Consider the following 13,335-nt stretch of genomic DNA (forward strand, 5'->3'; position numbering starts at 1 on the left):
TCCTAATGACATCATGGCTGTGTCCCACTGAAAGCCGCTCACGGCCTTCAGGGATGGGAGAGGACAGAAGGGGGGAGGAGGAGAGTCAAGGCCAGCACATAGGCCTGAGGGGAGGCGGGAGAAAAGGGGAAAGAAATCTTTATTGCTCTGTGCACCAGACTTCAAAGGAAAACCAAGTTAGCTCCTGTGTGTAATGTTCCCTCGTGAAAGTCTTTTAAAGCATGAGATGCTGAACATTCTTTTAAAACATATGATACAACTTACCAGCATTTTCAAGGGCAGCAGCCTGCTCTCTCATATGAGCCGATAAGAGCTTTGTAATGCAGTTGGTTTTCTACAATATCACTCTATTCTTCAAAAGAACAAAAGCATGAACAAAAAACAAGGCCTGGCCAATCACTCCCACAGCTTGTGGGGATCATACGTCCAAGGAACCAACACATGCAACGGAGAAAACCCCAACCCACACGTATATACACAAATATACCCCCTACACACACATCCATGTAAACCATGAAAATTAAGGAAGTTGAAGGCAAACAAGGCAATTAAAAAAAATATGAAGTACTTTTCAGAAAGTACTCCTAATCACAATATATAAATATGTTTTATGGAAAAGGAGAGGAAAAGACTGGCCTTTTTCAGAATCCTGCAGAAGCCAAGAGGGACTACAAATTGAGGGATTTGGCTCAGGGAAAAACAGAGAGGCACAACTTCAAGGGCAATTTAGACTCTAATTTCAAGAAGTGCATGGGGTGTGAACCCAGCATTCTTTTGGGCTTGGGTCCTGGCATCCGAGAGCTCCGTCCGTCTACCTGCGAAGCTCATGACGGGGTCCACCCCGGCCCCCAACTGACCCACAGCACATAAGTGTCACCTGCTCTCTGGCTGACTTCTTCAGTCCATCGCTCATTAGTTCTATGAACTAGTTCATAATGTTGACAAAGAATCTTTCCGGAAACCAAAAAGGGAAAAATATTCAGAGGAATCACTGAAGCTAGTTGATAATTCAGGCACAGATTTCAGGAATTGTGGCCAAGTTCCACAAGAGTGAAAAAACAAAAAAGGAAAAAAGAAGAGGCAGAAAACCCACCCAACCAACCCCACCACTCTTGGTGATGAGAGGACAAAAACTGAAGTCCAGAGATCCAGGGGCGTGTGCACAGGGAGACCCCCTGAAGGGGTCCACTTTGAGCAAGGAGGGCTCCTGTTTAGCAGGAGACCGGGATGAGAGTGTATGTGCCCAACAGGGAAGAGAGAGTCCACAGCGAAAGTCAAGAGCAAGACTTCTGGAAGAAGATGGGAGGGGGCAGGAGTTAGCTACCACTGACAGACTGGACTGTCCCGATCTGTTTGTGACACGCCCTATCTCCACTCCCTTCCAAAGTGATAGCAATTCGGGAGGTGATACCCTTCTCCACTGCATTTTAACTGAGTTCCTGCATTTGCCAACCAAATAAGTGATCTAATATATAAATCCTCAGTTTGAATTGGAGCCAGCTATAAAATTAAATTTAAAAAAGGCATTTTACATGGCTTATTTACAATTATACTTCTTCAAGAAGTGATTGTTACAGGTCTATTTACCTTCCCCCCGTCCCTCCCCCGCCCCACCCTCAATCCCCACCCAAAGCAGGTAATTAAAAAAAAAAAAAAAAAAAAAAACTAAACCAAAGAGAACACCAGAGATGGAGAAGAATGGTGTGTGGAGTTTCATTTGCTCTTCCTAAAAGAGCCCTGTGGTGGGGTTGCCTCTTTGCTCTGAAGGCCGAGAAGCTCCAAAGGCCATTCGTAGGAACGGGCTCGAAGCCAGGACCACAGGAGATGTCAGCTGCTGTTCTGGAGAGCCCGGCTGGGACGGGACGCTGGGGTTCGGGACCAGGGGGGAAAAGTGGCAGGACCGACGTCCGTCCTGTGGAAACAGACAGCCGGTCCTGACGAAGGATGTCCCTGGCCACAGCGAAGGCGTTCTGTGCGCGTACTCTGTTCAGGTTTTCTCCTCGAACCCTGTAATCCTTCATCAGACACCGTGTTTCTATTCTCTTCCTGTGTGGAGCCCCAAGACCTCTCCCCAGGTGGGCTTCCCTGGCGGCGGGGGGTAAAGCAAACCCAGCCTGTCTCCCCGGCTCAGTACTCGGTCACCTGAGCCAGCTCGGGTGTCAGGTTCACGGTAATGTTTTTATACAGGGCGTCGTGTGTGACGTTCGCAAAGTAGTTCAAGTTGTTGAGGCCGTCCAGCCCTTGCCGTTCTTTGGACTTGCGCAGCAGAGCGTACCTGTTTGAGCAGAGAGCAGAGGGGCGGCTCTGAGTGAGGGCCCGGCCGCCTCAGGGCAGAGGACAGAGCAGGGCAGCCCGCAGCAGGGACCCCGACCCCGCGTGGCTCTCTGGCACCACAGGGCGGCTCTCCGGCACCACGGGGCGGAGGGGCTGGCCCACCCCGCCCAGCTGCTCCCTGCTGGGGCTTATTATTAGAAACATTTCCTGCCTCATGCCATTCATTTCACTGAATGCACCGCTCCTTAAGCAAATGAGGAAACCAAGGCCCCCCGGTGTTCCATGACTTGCTCAAGGTAAGGTCACGGAAGGGGGAAGTGGGAGGTAAGATATTAAAACTACATCAGATGAGCCAGGGCGGGGTCCGCACTCAGTGCCTTCTTACTCCCCAGATGACAGAGCTCATGCAATCAGACCTGGTGGTGTCCAGAGGGCCGTCCTCCCAGTTAACAAGACAAAAGGGCATTCCTGAAAACAGAGATGTCACTCCATCCACATGCCCCAATTAGTGCAGTACAGAACTTCCTTATCAAGGGCACCCGCACGAACAGAAGCTCGGGGGCACCCTTCCAGAACTGGAGCTCGCAGAAAGGGTGCCAACTCTGCTTTGTCCTGTCAGTGGAAGTTACACAGGGACCTTTGACCGAGTGGACCTCTCTCCAACTCCCTGAAGGCTACAGAAGAGACCATGAGGCTTAAGGGGCCAAATGAGTGATTTCCTTCAAAGATCTTCGATCAAAATTTTCACCGATAATCTGATTTCACACAAACGCCTGCCTCACAGGTAAATGAAAATCTATCTAGGAACTATAAAGCAGCCATAACAGGACCGTAGAGAGGAGGAGGGGAATAAGCCGAGGGGTTGCAATATGATATGCTCTGGGACATCCGGAAATGCAAAGTATAAAGGCTATTTGCAAGAAGAATAAATAAATTGTGCCCACCTTCCAAGAAATTGGACTTCTCCTCGATGGTGATGAGGAATAGACTTGTACTTCCCTGTGTCACCTTCCGGCCGGCTCACAGAGTAGCCTGCATTCTGTACTCTGTCCGAGACAAAGAGATTGGGCTTTCAGATAAAATGATCAAGTACCATAGATGACCACAGATGGCCAAGGTTGAGAACCCCAAGTTGAACAAGAGAACTTCTTCTGTGTCTGAATATTCAATTGACCATTCCTCTGGATAAGTTCATGGCTTTAGAAAAGAGGTCTACAATACCAAAAAGTTTTGAAAAAGAAAAGGAATTCAAAATTCTTGAGAGTAAGGTGTGACACGGGTTCTCAGTGACAGGTACAGCAGTGAGCATTCCCCAGGAGATAAGTGTGCACTCTCACTCTCTCTCCGCTGGCTGGTCTGGGTCCTATCAAAAAGGCTTTTCTCACCAGTGGACAGCACCTTTCCTGTCCACAACCTACTATAAAGCAAATCAGTACTCAGAGTTGCACTGTGTTTTCCCTGCTTATGAACTTAACCATTCTGCCCACCTCCCCCATGACCAGGGAGATGAACTAATTTGTATGATGTCCTCTGATCTCAATGTAAAATTTCACATCACTAGGAGGAAAGCAAAACTTAAGGAGGTGTTCGGTTATTTATCCTTAATGTGATAAAGACCAGAATTTCACAAGCTGGATTTACTGGAAACTTGATAGGGGTGTAAGAAATAATTAATACATGGAGGTAGACTTTGGATATCTATGTGAAATCTACGGTTGTCTTCATATTTTAAAAAACTTGGGGGGAGTATTATTTCAACATCCTCCTCTTGGCTCCAAATTATACTCTCCTTTTGATATTGGGAAATGTGTTCTCGCTCTGATTTGATAAATATATAGAGAACGCCTACTGTGCGCCTGGGAACTGTGCAGGGCACTGGGGAGAACCAGCTCCTGTTCTTGAGCCCAGGGGCTCCAGGTGAGCTGAGAATTACAACAGATATCCTGGGAGAGCTCAACTGGATTCAAGGACCAGTCAAACCAGTTATGCTACGGAAAAGCTGTTCATCCTCACTAGGTCCCTAAGAAACCCAAACTAAGAGGATGAGATGCCATTTTTACCTCTCAGATTGAGAAAAGAATTGTCTGGAGCTCCTTTGTCCAGTACAGGCAGCCTCGAGCCACACATGGCTGCTGAAGGGCTGAAATGTAGCAAAACGCAAAAGGTTGTCTATAACCAATGCTGGCGGTGATGTGAGAAAGCGGGAATGTTGATGCACCGCTGCTTGGAATCTTTCTGCGATCTCTTTTGGGGAGAAATCCTGATGATAACTATGCAAATTTAAAAGAACATTTACTTGACTTTGCAGTTCCACAACTAGGAATTCAATCTGAAGAGCTATTTGCACACATGAACAAGGATATTCAAGAATTGTAAACAATGTTCATTGACACGAGAGGGTTAAAATAAAATATCGTGTATCTCCATAAAGGAAAACCATGCAATTGTTAAAGATAATGAAGTGGCTCTCTCTGTATTAAAATGGTTGGGAGGGGAGAAGGGATGGGTCTGGGTTGTTTGTGTATGAATACAAAGCAGAGAAAGAAACAGCCCTGTTAAAATACTACTTCCTGGGAACAAGACAGCACAGCATTAAAGAATTATACCTTTTGGTTTATGCACTTTTTTTTTTTTAAGATTTTATTTATTTGACAGAGAGAGACACCACGAGAGAGGGAACACAAGCTGGGAGAGTGAGAGAGGGAGAAGCAGGCCTCCCACCGAGCAGGGAGCCCGATGCGGGGCTCGAACCCAGGACCCTGGGATCATGACCTGAGCCGAAGGCAGACGCTCAACGACTGAGCCGGCCAGGCGCCCCGGTTTATGCACCTTTATTCTGTGAATTTTTACCAGCAAGTATTACTTTGTAATTAATAAGCTACATGTAACTTTCTTTTTTAGAGCCCATCTAGAAAGTCAACAGATACAAGGTGGAGATTCTTTTGCTTATTTGCTCCTCATTAGGTTACTATTTCCTTAGTCTGTAAAAAGATTAGTTTACACTACTCAAATACAGCATCGTTCTCGCAAACTTGTGTAATACAAGCCTTATCCGATAGGATAGGTAAATCTGGGTACACCTATCACTAATACATGACCTCCTGTTTGGGGAGGTTTCAGTGAAATGCGCTATGAATGTAAAATAGTACCAGATTTCAAAGATATTGTAAGAGAAACAAATGTGAAGTATCTCATTAACATCTCATATTGATTATATGTTGGAATGATATTATTTTTGATATATTGTGATAAATATACTACTGGCATGTTTTATTACTACACTAAAATGAATTCCACCTCAAAAAGCCTTTTTTTAACCTTTTTAAACACGGCTACTAGGACGTTTCACATTACCTACATGGCTTGCACCCTATCCCTCCTGTGTGGCTCTGGTCTGGGGAGCCAAAGGTGGCATTTCTAGAAGGCCCCGGAAACCGGAAGAGGGGAGTACCTGTTCCACAGGTCGTCATCTTCTCCACCCCAACCCCAGAAAGCGTTCGGAAAGCCATTGATCTTCCGAAACTGCTCCACTGTTAAGCCGCTCACTCCACCAAAGAACTCGGCGTAAGGAAGCCTAGAAGGAGATGCACAGCTTGAATCATCTGGGAATCAAAGGATGGTTTCTCCCCCTGGGGAGGGCCACCGTGGCACTGGAGAACCGTGTCCTACACAGTACAGCACCTACTGCCCTCAACCACCCGCAACCGTTTCCTCACACTGGGACGCATCGACCTTTGCGGCGAACTGCATCTTTCTCGAATTGATTTGTTTCGTAACAGCTTTACTGAAACATAACTAACATTCCAAATGATTCACCCATTTATAAAGTGTGCAATTCCATCATTTTTAGGATATTCGCGGAGTTGTGCAACCATGAACCCCAATCCATTTTAATACCTTTCATCACCCCAAAAAGGAGTCTTGAATCCATCAGTCACTCCTCATTCCCACTCCGCAACCCGATGCAACCACTGTTCTGTCTCTATGGATTTGCCGATTCTGAACAAGTCATGGGAGCACAATCATGCAACATGTGGCCTTTGGTAACTAGCTTCTTTCACAAAGCAGTGTTTTCAAAGGTTCATCCCTCCGGCCACATGTAGCAGGACTCCATTCCTTTTTATTGCCTAACAGTGTTCCAAGCTGTGGTTGCACTCCATTTTATTTATCCATTCGCCAGAGGATGCACACTGGGGTGGAGCTAAATGGATTTTGCCATCTTTGCATCTCTCAGCATCCTTTTAGATTTAACCTTTTCCAGAGGAAATGATACTCACAGATACATATACTTGTCCAACTTAGTTGCAAAGTGCCTTGGCATCTGCCCACATCCATAGTAGTTCCGATCGCTTTCCGGTATATGATCCACATCGTGAAAAATAAGACAGTCCCAGTCCAGATCTTTCATTGCTTCTTGAAAACCGACATTGAAAAGCATGGCTCGATTAAAGGGTTGGGTGCCAACCTAAAAAAGAAGCAGAACTTTATTTTTAACAGGACTTGTGGAGCAACAGATTCGCTGCCTCAGCCCTGCCTAAAGGAGAGCTTTAATGAATCTGACTGGGACAGATCACCGAGCCAGAGGAGGGCTTGGCCAGCACGCTCTTCACTGCCTCGCAAGCCACTTGACATCTGGCCTCGATTTCCTTAGAAACAAGAAGGGTAACAAGCCCAAGCTCCTCTCTCCCAAGACTGTCATGAAAGCAGGCATCTGACCTATCGCAGCATTTGGAGAAGTACCCAGCCCCATAAAGGGAAGACAGAACAAGAAGGGCCATTTCTACCCATGGCTTTTTTTTTTTTTTAAAGATTTTATTTATTTATTTGAGAGAGAGAGAAGGAGAGATAGAGAGCACGAGAGGGAAGAGGGTCAGAGGGAGAAGCAGACTCCCTGCTGAGCAGGGAGCCGGATGCGGGACTCGATCCCGGGACTCCAGGATCATGACCTGAGCCGAAGGCAGTCGCTTCACCAACTGAGCCACCCAGGCGCCCATACCCATGGCTTCTTATCTTAAGGGGAATTTCCTGGGTCTGGAGACCAAAGACACCACCCAAAGCACCTCTGGCTAAACCACCACACAAGGGGCCTTTATTCAAGGGTAAACAAAGTTCCATCCTGGACTCACTCCAGTCTGCCCGTGTTGAGTAACATCTCAAACCAGAAGCCCAGAACTGCTCTCTGCTCCTCCTTTCACCTCTGGGTAGCTCAGTCCTAAGATAGCAGTTTCACTGGCTCTGTACTCCAAAGGCGGATGGACGGGCTCAAAGCACTGTGAACTGCTGTCTCAGAACAGAAAGAACAGCAAAGGACAGGCCACTCACCTGCTCAACCACATAAAACGCGAACCGCAGGCGCTGGCGCTGAAGCATGGGAATCAGGTGTCTGAGCAGGACCGGGAGGTGCTCGTGGCGGTTCCGGAAAGGAATGAGGATCGCCACCTGGAGCAGGGCACAGCAGAGGAAGCCGCCCCGTTCATCCCCTCAACTTCCACTTTGTAGCAGGACACTGCCACAGAATTGTGACCAGCCTGCCCCTGGGGCATTCTGGAAGGCTGCCTTGTCTTCGACCTCCACTAAATGAAAAGCTATGCTGGCAGGGAGACCCTTGGAAGTAAGCGGACTTTGTTCTTACACACACCATACTGTGCACACAGTCGACCCGCCGAATGAATTCACTCTAGACCACATCCCAGAGGAAGATACTCATTCTACACCATGACCCGCACACAAACACGTCCACAGATATAAGCACACAACTAAAACGCACTCCACAGAACAGTACACCCCTTAGGACATGCAGTGCACTTTGACATATGTGTATCTTTTATATATATACTTTTTTTTTTAAATGCTGGTCACTGAATTGGTATGGCATCCCAGCGACGGGCTGGAAATGCCCACCTATTCCAGATCTGCCTTGCTCATTGCAGGCCTGGCACAGAATAAGCACTGGAGCAAGTAACTTGCTAAAAGAATGGACTTAAGCCAGTGTCAGGAGCCAGATCCACATACTGATGGCTTCAAGTCATGCAGGAAAACCAATAAGCAATTCTCAGTGTCGGGCTGGATAGCTCCCCTCTTTGTTGCACTAAACTCAGAGTAACAATGCCGAAAAAGGTACGAAGCAGTGAATTTGTGAAGGTGGCTTTTACAAATGTGGCACAAGAGACCTACGAAGCCTCCCCCTTGCTTAGCCAGATCCTATGAAGACGACAAAAAGGGTCCTGCTCAGTCATAGGAGCGATGCACGTTTCTGGGGCTACAGAATGTCCTTCGGGAAACCCATGCCTCCGACGTGTTTCCATCAAATGCAGATATTCTGCATCGGGTCATAGTGTGCAAATTACGAATTACCACAGTCTGTGAACCCCACGGTGGCTTGGAATGATAGCAAGGCCAGGTGGGCCTCCCAGCACCTCGGGCCTGACTCCACACCCTACCTTCCATCGAGGCACGCAATCTGAAGGCTTCCAGTGACCTCCGAGCTTGATGGCTGGGTCTTTAGAGAAGATTTCATGGATGTCATCCATTGCAATTTCACTCATGTTTATGTCTATTGGGCCCTCTGAACAGAGAGTTGGCAGTGGGGGGGGGGGGAGGGGAGAAAAAGTATTAAGAGTCCAGAAAGGGTCAGAATGCCTCCCCCTGCCCCAATGACCAGGGTTTCACTCTCTAGGGAGGTTCAATGCTTTTTTTTTCCAGCTGATTTGTTTTTCACAGAGATGGGAGGCGCTTCCTCTGCTTTGCAACTCCTTGCATTTCAGTTCATCACTAGTATTGGGTAAAGCAGCAAGTTGAGAAATTAAGACTGAGTGGAACGGCAGTTGAACTTCTCAAAGAGGAAGGAGGAAAGAGCGAGGCTAAGCTTGGAGCCTCTCTGCGTGCTCCAGAGGCAAGCAGACACAGGGTCCCAATTCACTCATCAGTGATCCCAAGTGATGCTGCCCAAACCCCAAACACTTGTCATCACTGACTTAAGTGAAGAAGGGGCCCTGTCCGAGAAGCCCGAAGGCACGGAAAAGGTACAAGGGCTTCCTGCCATTGCTTCAGATTACACATGAGACGCTAAGAATGGAGAGAGAAAAAGATCCCAGGATTCTTCTGAACCAGCACTTGGAGGGAGTCACGTTCGTCATATGATCAAACAAGTTATAATCAGCGTGGGATTTTATCTTTTGTACTAAAAGATAAAGCTGGTTGCCTGTACTTTTCTCTAGGACATCTTACAGACCCCAAGTCACCGAGCAGGGGGTACGTGCAAAGGAAAGACCGAAAAATACGGTAGAAAATGGCACCAGGAACATAGGCAACCTCGCAGAAGGGCTGAAGAAGGGTCAGGACACAAATAGCTTTTGTAATCCCTGTTTCCAGTTCCAAATCCCTGTTCTATTCTCCACATAGGGGAGGCATCCTGAGAAACTGAGAACACTCTCCCTTTCATTTTAATCAAAGAAACGGACACGTCAGTTTGAAAAGCAGGGGACGCGCTACTCACTCATGGAAGGGAGCCTCTCGGGGCAGGTATGGTTTGCAAAGTAGGTGAAGTCTTCAGGAAGAAATGTTGTGGTTTGTAGGAAGGTTTCACTGTGGTTCAAGTCAAGAGGATAATCTAGAGAGGGAAGAAAATAGGCAGCTCAGACCGGCACAGGTCGTCAATTCTGCAATTCTCAGAGGCCTACCAAAGCATTTTTCTTAGATATCATCTTTTGCAGAATCAGGACTCTGGACTAGCTCTTCACTGGAGCTAAAAATTTGAACCCATCAATAAAAAGGTTAACCAGATGATACCATTTTAACCAGTGTCTCTATTCTTACTGTTATCACAGCTTTATACGCACTCAGTGTCCCGTCGAAGAACTCTACGACGTAATTAAAAACCAACAAAAAAACAACCAGCACCCCCCTCCCCCCATGTCTTACTCTCTACAGGAACTAGTTTCGCTTCTTTTAGCCAACTACTTTAGTGTTTACTTCTTATACAATTGTTCGAGATGCTTCTTAAGTCTTACCCACTGACTTCCCACTGTGGGGCCTGCGGATTTTGCTTCCTTCCCTCCCCTGCCCCCACCCCCCACCGCACATACCCCCACTTTGCCTTCCTGTCTCCCAACATCTATGGTCGCCGTGGTTCAGCCCATCTTTAGTATTTACACTGAAGTATTTATTCTATAGATACTATTCATAGCTGAGAAATGTGCAAAGTTATGATTCCTTTTCTTTTCCCACATAATTCATTTTTTCCTGAAGGGACTGCTTTCTCTGTATGCTTAGTTTTATATGGCATCATGACTAACTCAACACCATGCCCTCTGCCACTACAGTCGCTCTTAGGATGTCCACCAGCATCAGGCATTCTCTCAACTTTGTCTTCCCAACTGGCTCTCCCCTGTGCCCGCTGTGCAGACGCTGCCCTGCAGTCTCCCCTCCTCTCAGCGTTCTAGAGACTCCCTTCACTTCTCACCAGGGTGAAACCTCACGGTGCCTGGCTTCAATGTCCCCCTTTTTCTTGCTGGAACACATCTTCCAAGTAGCTTCCTAAGCAGGGGGCAATGGGAAGTGGTTTTGAAATCTTGTACATCTCACTGTTTTTGTTCTTTCTCACTTGATTCATGGGGTGGCTGGGTTTACAGAATGCTCGGCTGGAAACAACTCCCCCTGAGGAGTGGGCAACTGCTACCCACTGCCTTCTAGACTCCACCTACACCTGTTAATTCTGAAGCCATTCCAACTCTGGCTCTTTGTGAAGGTGACTGGGAATTTCTTTCTAAAAGTGTGATGAACTTCCTTTTGGTTCAGGAAATGTCACATTTCTATTTTGAGTTCTATTCTCACCCACTGTGTTGACCATTTGACCTTTACAGTCTAGAAATTCGTGTCCTCCTGTTCTAGAATTTGGGGGCAGGACTAGAGGTATCACTGTGGTGACGATCTCCCTCCCTTCTGTATTCTGCAACCTCCTTCTGGAGAACAGAAAACATGAGTTAGATGTTGGACCTCCTGGTCCTCTGATTTTCTCTTTTCAATCTTTTTTTTTTTTTTAATCTTATTTATTTGAGAGAGAGAGAAAGAGAGCACAGGTGGAGGGAGGGGCAGACGGAGGAGACGCAGACTCCCCAGAGCAGGGAGCTGGATGCGGGGCTCCATCCCAGGACCCCAGGATCATGACCTGAGCCTAAGGCAGCTGCTTAACCAACTGTGCCACCCAGGCGCCCCGGCCATTCTTTTAATTTTCACTTATGCTATTTTTTTAATTTTAAAAAGTCCTTTTTATTTTCTGAATGTTCATTTCTTACAATATACTCTTTTTGCATGTTTGCGATCCCTTTCCCCTCACCCTTGAGAACGTGGGATAGCTCTTTTGCATTTTCTTCTCCCAGCATAACCTGTTCTCTCAGTTTGCTGCTGCTTGTTTGTTTTGATCCCTAGCACAGTGCTCCTTGGTCACCTACTAATATTTAAGAGTGGGGCACTTGGACGCCCGGGTGGCTCAGTCGTTAAGCGTCTGCCTTCAGCTCAGGTCATGATCCCAGGGTCCTGGATGGAGCCCCGCATCGGGCTCCCTGCTCGGCGGAGAGCCTGCTTCTCCCTCTCCCACTCCCCCTGCTTGTGTTCCCTCTCTCTGTCAAATAAATAAATAAAGTCTTAAAAAAAAAAAAACAAACGAGTGGGACACTAACCAGCTAACTGGAAGGGCTTGGACTGAGGCTCTTCATTACAGAGTGTTCTGGCCAGAAGTCTGCTGTGGAAGCCTCTAGCGTCAGTATCTTAGGGTCTTCCTTCTTGGTCCAATCAGATTCCCCAGAGAACGCTATTCTTTTGTTTGTTTGTTTGTTTAAGTAATCTCTACCGCCAACGTGGGGCTTGAACTCACAACCCTTAGATCAAGAATTGCACGCTCTCTGATTGAGCCAGCCAGGTGCCCCCAGAGCACTCTATTCTAACCTCCTGCCAGAAGGTTGCAGTCCTTGCTACAAGCACATTGGGACAGAAGAGAAGAAAGGGGCTGGGGGCACCCAGGCCAAGCCAGGAGCCCCCAAGTTGAGGGGCCCCTGTTTCACCATCCCTGAGGGCGATCAAGTCTTCAGTCCTCTGCCAGGATGGGGAAAGGACCTGGGTGTCCGACTGCTCTTTAAATAGCTTTCAACCAAATTTTATCTTAGTTGCCACTTTTATTCTTATCTGCAAAAGTACTTGACACTGCTAATTCCTGACCTTCTGGGGGATTCTGGGGTGGTAGCGGCTTTCCCTGCGGCCACATCAGCAGTCCATTTTCTTCGACCTGTTGAGCCCTGTATCACTCGTCGGTCTGCTTTCCGACTTCCTACTTCTGGTTCTCTTCATTCTCTGGGGTTTATGCCATTGAACACACACACATGCACACGTGCACGCGCACACACACCCTCTTTACTGTCATTTTAGTGGGGCTTTAAGAGTGAGAAGTGGATGCCTTCTTCCTAGGGAATCTGCATGAAGGGGGCCCTCCAACTTCTTTTTTTTTTTTTTTACAGATAAAGAAATCAAGGCACCATATACACAACCGGTGTAAGGAGACTTGGCTACTGTACAACAGAGCCCCGACTAAACTCTGGGTTAGTGATCTTTCCGGTACGCTGTACTATTTTTTCAGAGTATTAAAATCTCTCTCACCAGTCCTCTTTGGGATTCATGCGGATTCTATGAAAATTAAAACTTCCTATTCAAACTCGTTTTTGCACTGGAGAATTCTACAATCTTCAACTCAGATATTTTTTAAGCAACACTGTGAGAAGGTTTCCAAGAATCCACAGGCACACGCTGTCTGCTCTACAAGTGCCCACAGGATACAACTCAGTCCGAGTAGACTGGAAGAGAATTAAGTCTCTTAACAGGGGAGGAGAGGAACAGAATGCTTTCTGTCCTTTTCAGTGGTAGCTTTCCTGAAAAAACACCAAGCCTGCATTATACAGACATAAACAGAGCCGGCATAAACTCCAAGGCAAAATTACATTTATGCAGAAATTAGCCCAGGGGCACCTGGGTGGCTCAGTTGGTTAAGCGACTGCCTTCGGCTCAGGTCATGAT

At 47.1% G+C, this 13,335-nt stretch overlaps 1 protein-coding gene across 2 annotated transcripts in view; it reads right to left on the minus strand.

The window, feature by feature from the left end:
- Positions 1-1,627: 1,627 nt before the first annotated feature.
- Positions 1,628-13,335, minus strand: part of B4GALT5 (beta-1,4-galactosyltransferase 5) — a 75,248-nt gene continuing 63,540 nt past the window's right edge. The window contains exons 3-11 of one of the 2 annotated variants that reach the window (XM_028125178.2): positions 9,770-9,883; positions 8,715-8,839; positions 7,597-7,713; positions 6,552-6,739; positions 5,726-5,848; positions 4,335-4,544; positions 3,219-3,320; positions 2,143-2,275; positions 1,628-1,912 (exon numbers count right to left, since the gene is read on the minus strand). In XM_028125178.2, coding sequence (XP_027980979.1) covers positions 1,727-1,912; positions 2,143-2,275; positions 3,219-3,320; positions 4,335-4,544; positions 5,726-5,848; positions 6,552-6,739; positions 7,597-7,713; positions 8,715-8,839; positions 9,770-9,883 — 1,298 coding nt within the window. In that variant the 3' untranslated portion in view covers positions 1,628-1,726. Of the gene's footprint in view, positions 2,276-3,218; positions 3,321-4,334; positions 4,545-5,725; positions 5,849-6,551; positions 6,740-7,596; positions 7,714-8,714; positions 8,840-9,769; positions 9,884-13,335 lie in introns of both variants that reach the window. The other variant, XM_028125179.2, reaches the window with a different exon arrangement.

Source organism: Eumetopias jubatus, unplaced genomic scaffold, assembly GCF_037043125.1.
Source record: "Eumetopias jubatus isolate StellerSeaLion01/CBP00866 unplaced genomic scaffold, mEumJub1_p1.0 scaffold_9, whole genome shotgun sequence".
Taxonomy (NCBI): domain Eukaryota; kingdom Metazoa; phylum Chordata; class Mammalia; order Carnivora; family Otariidae; genus Eumetopias; species Eumetopias jubatus.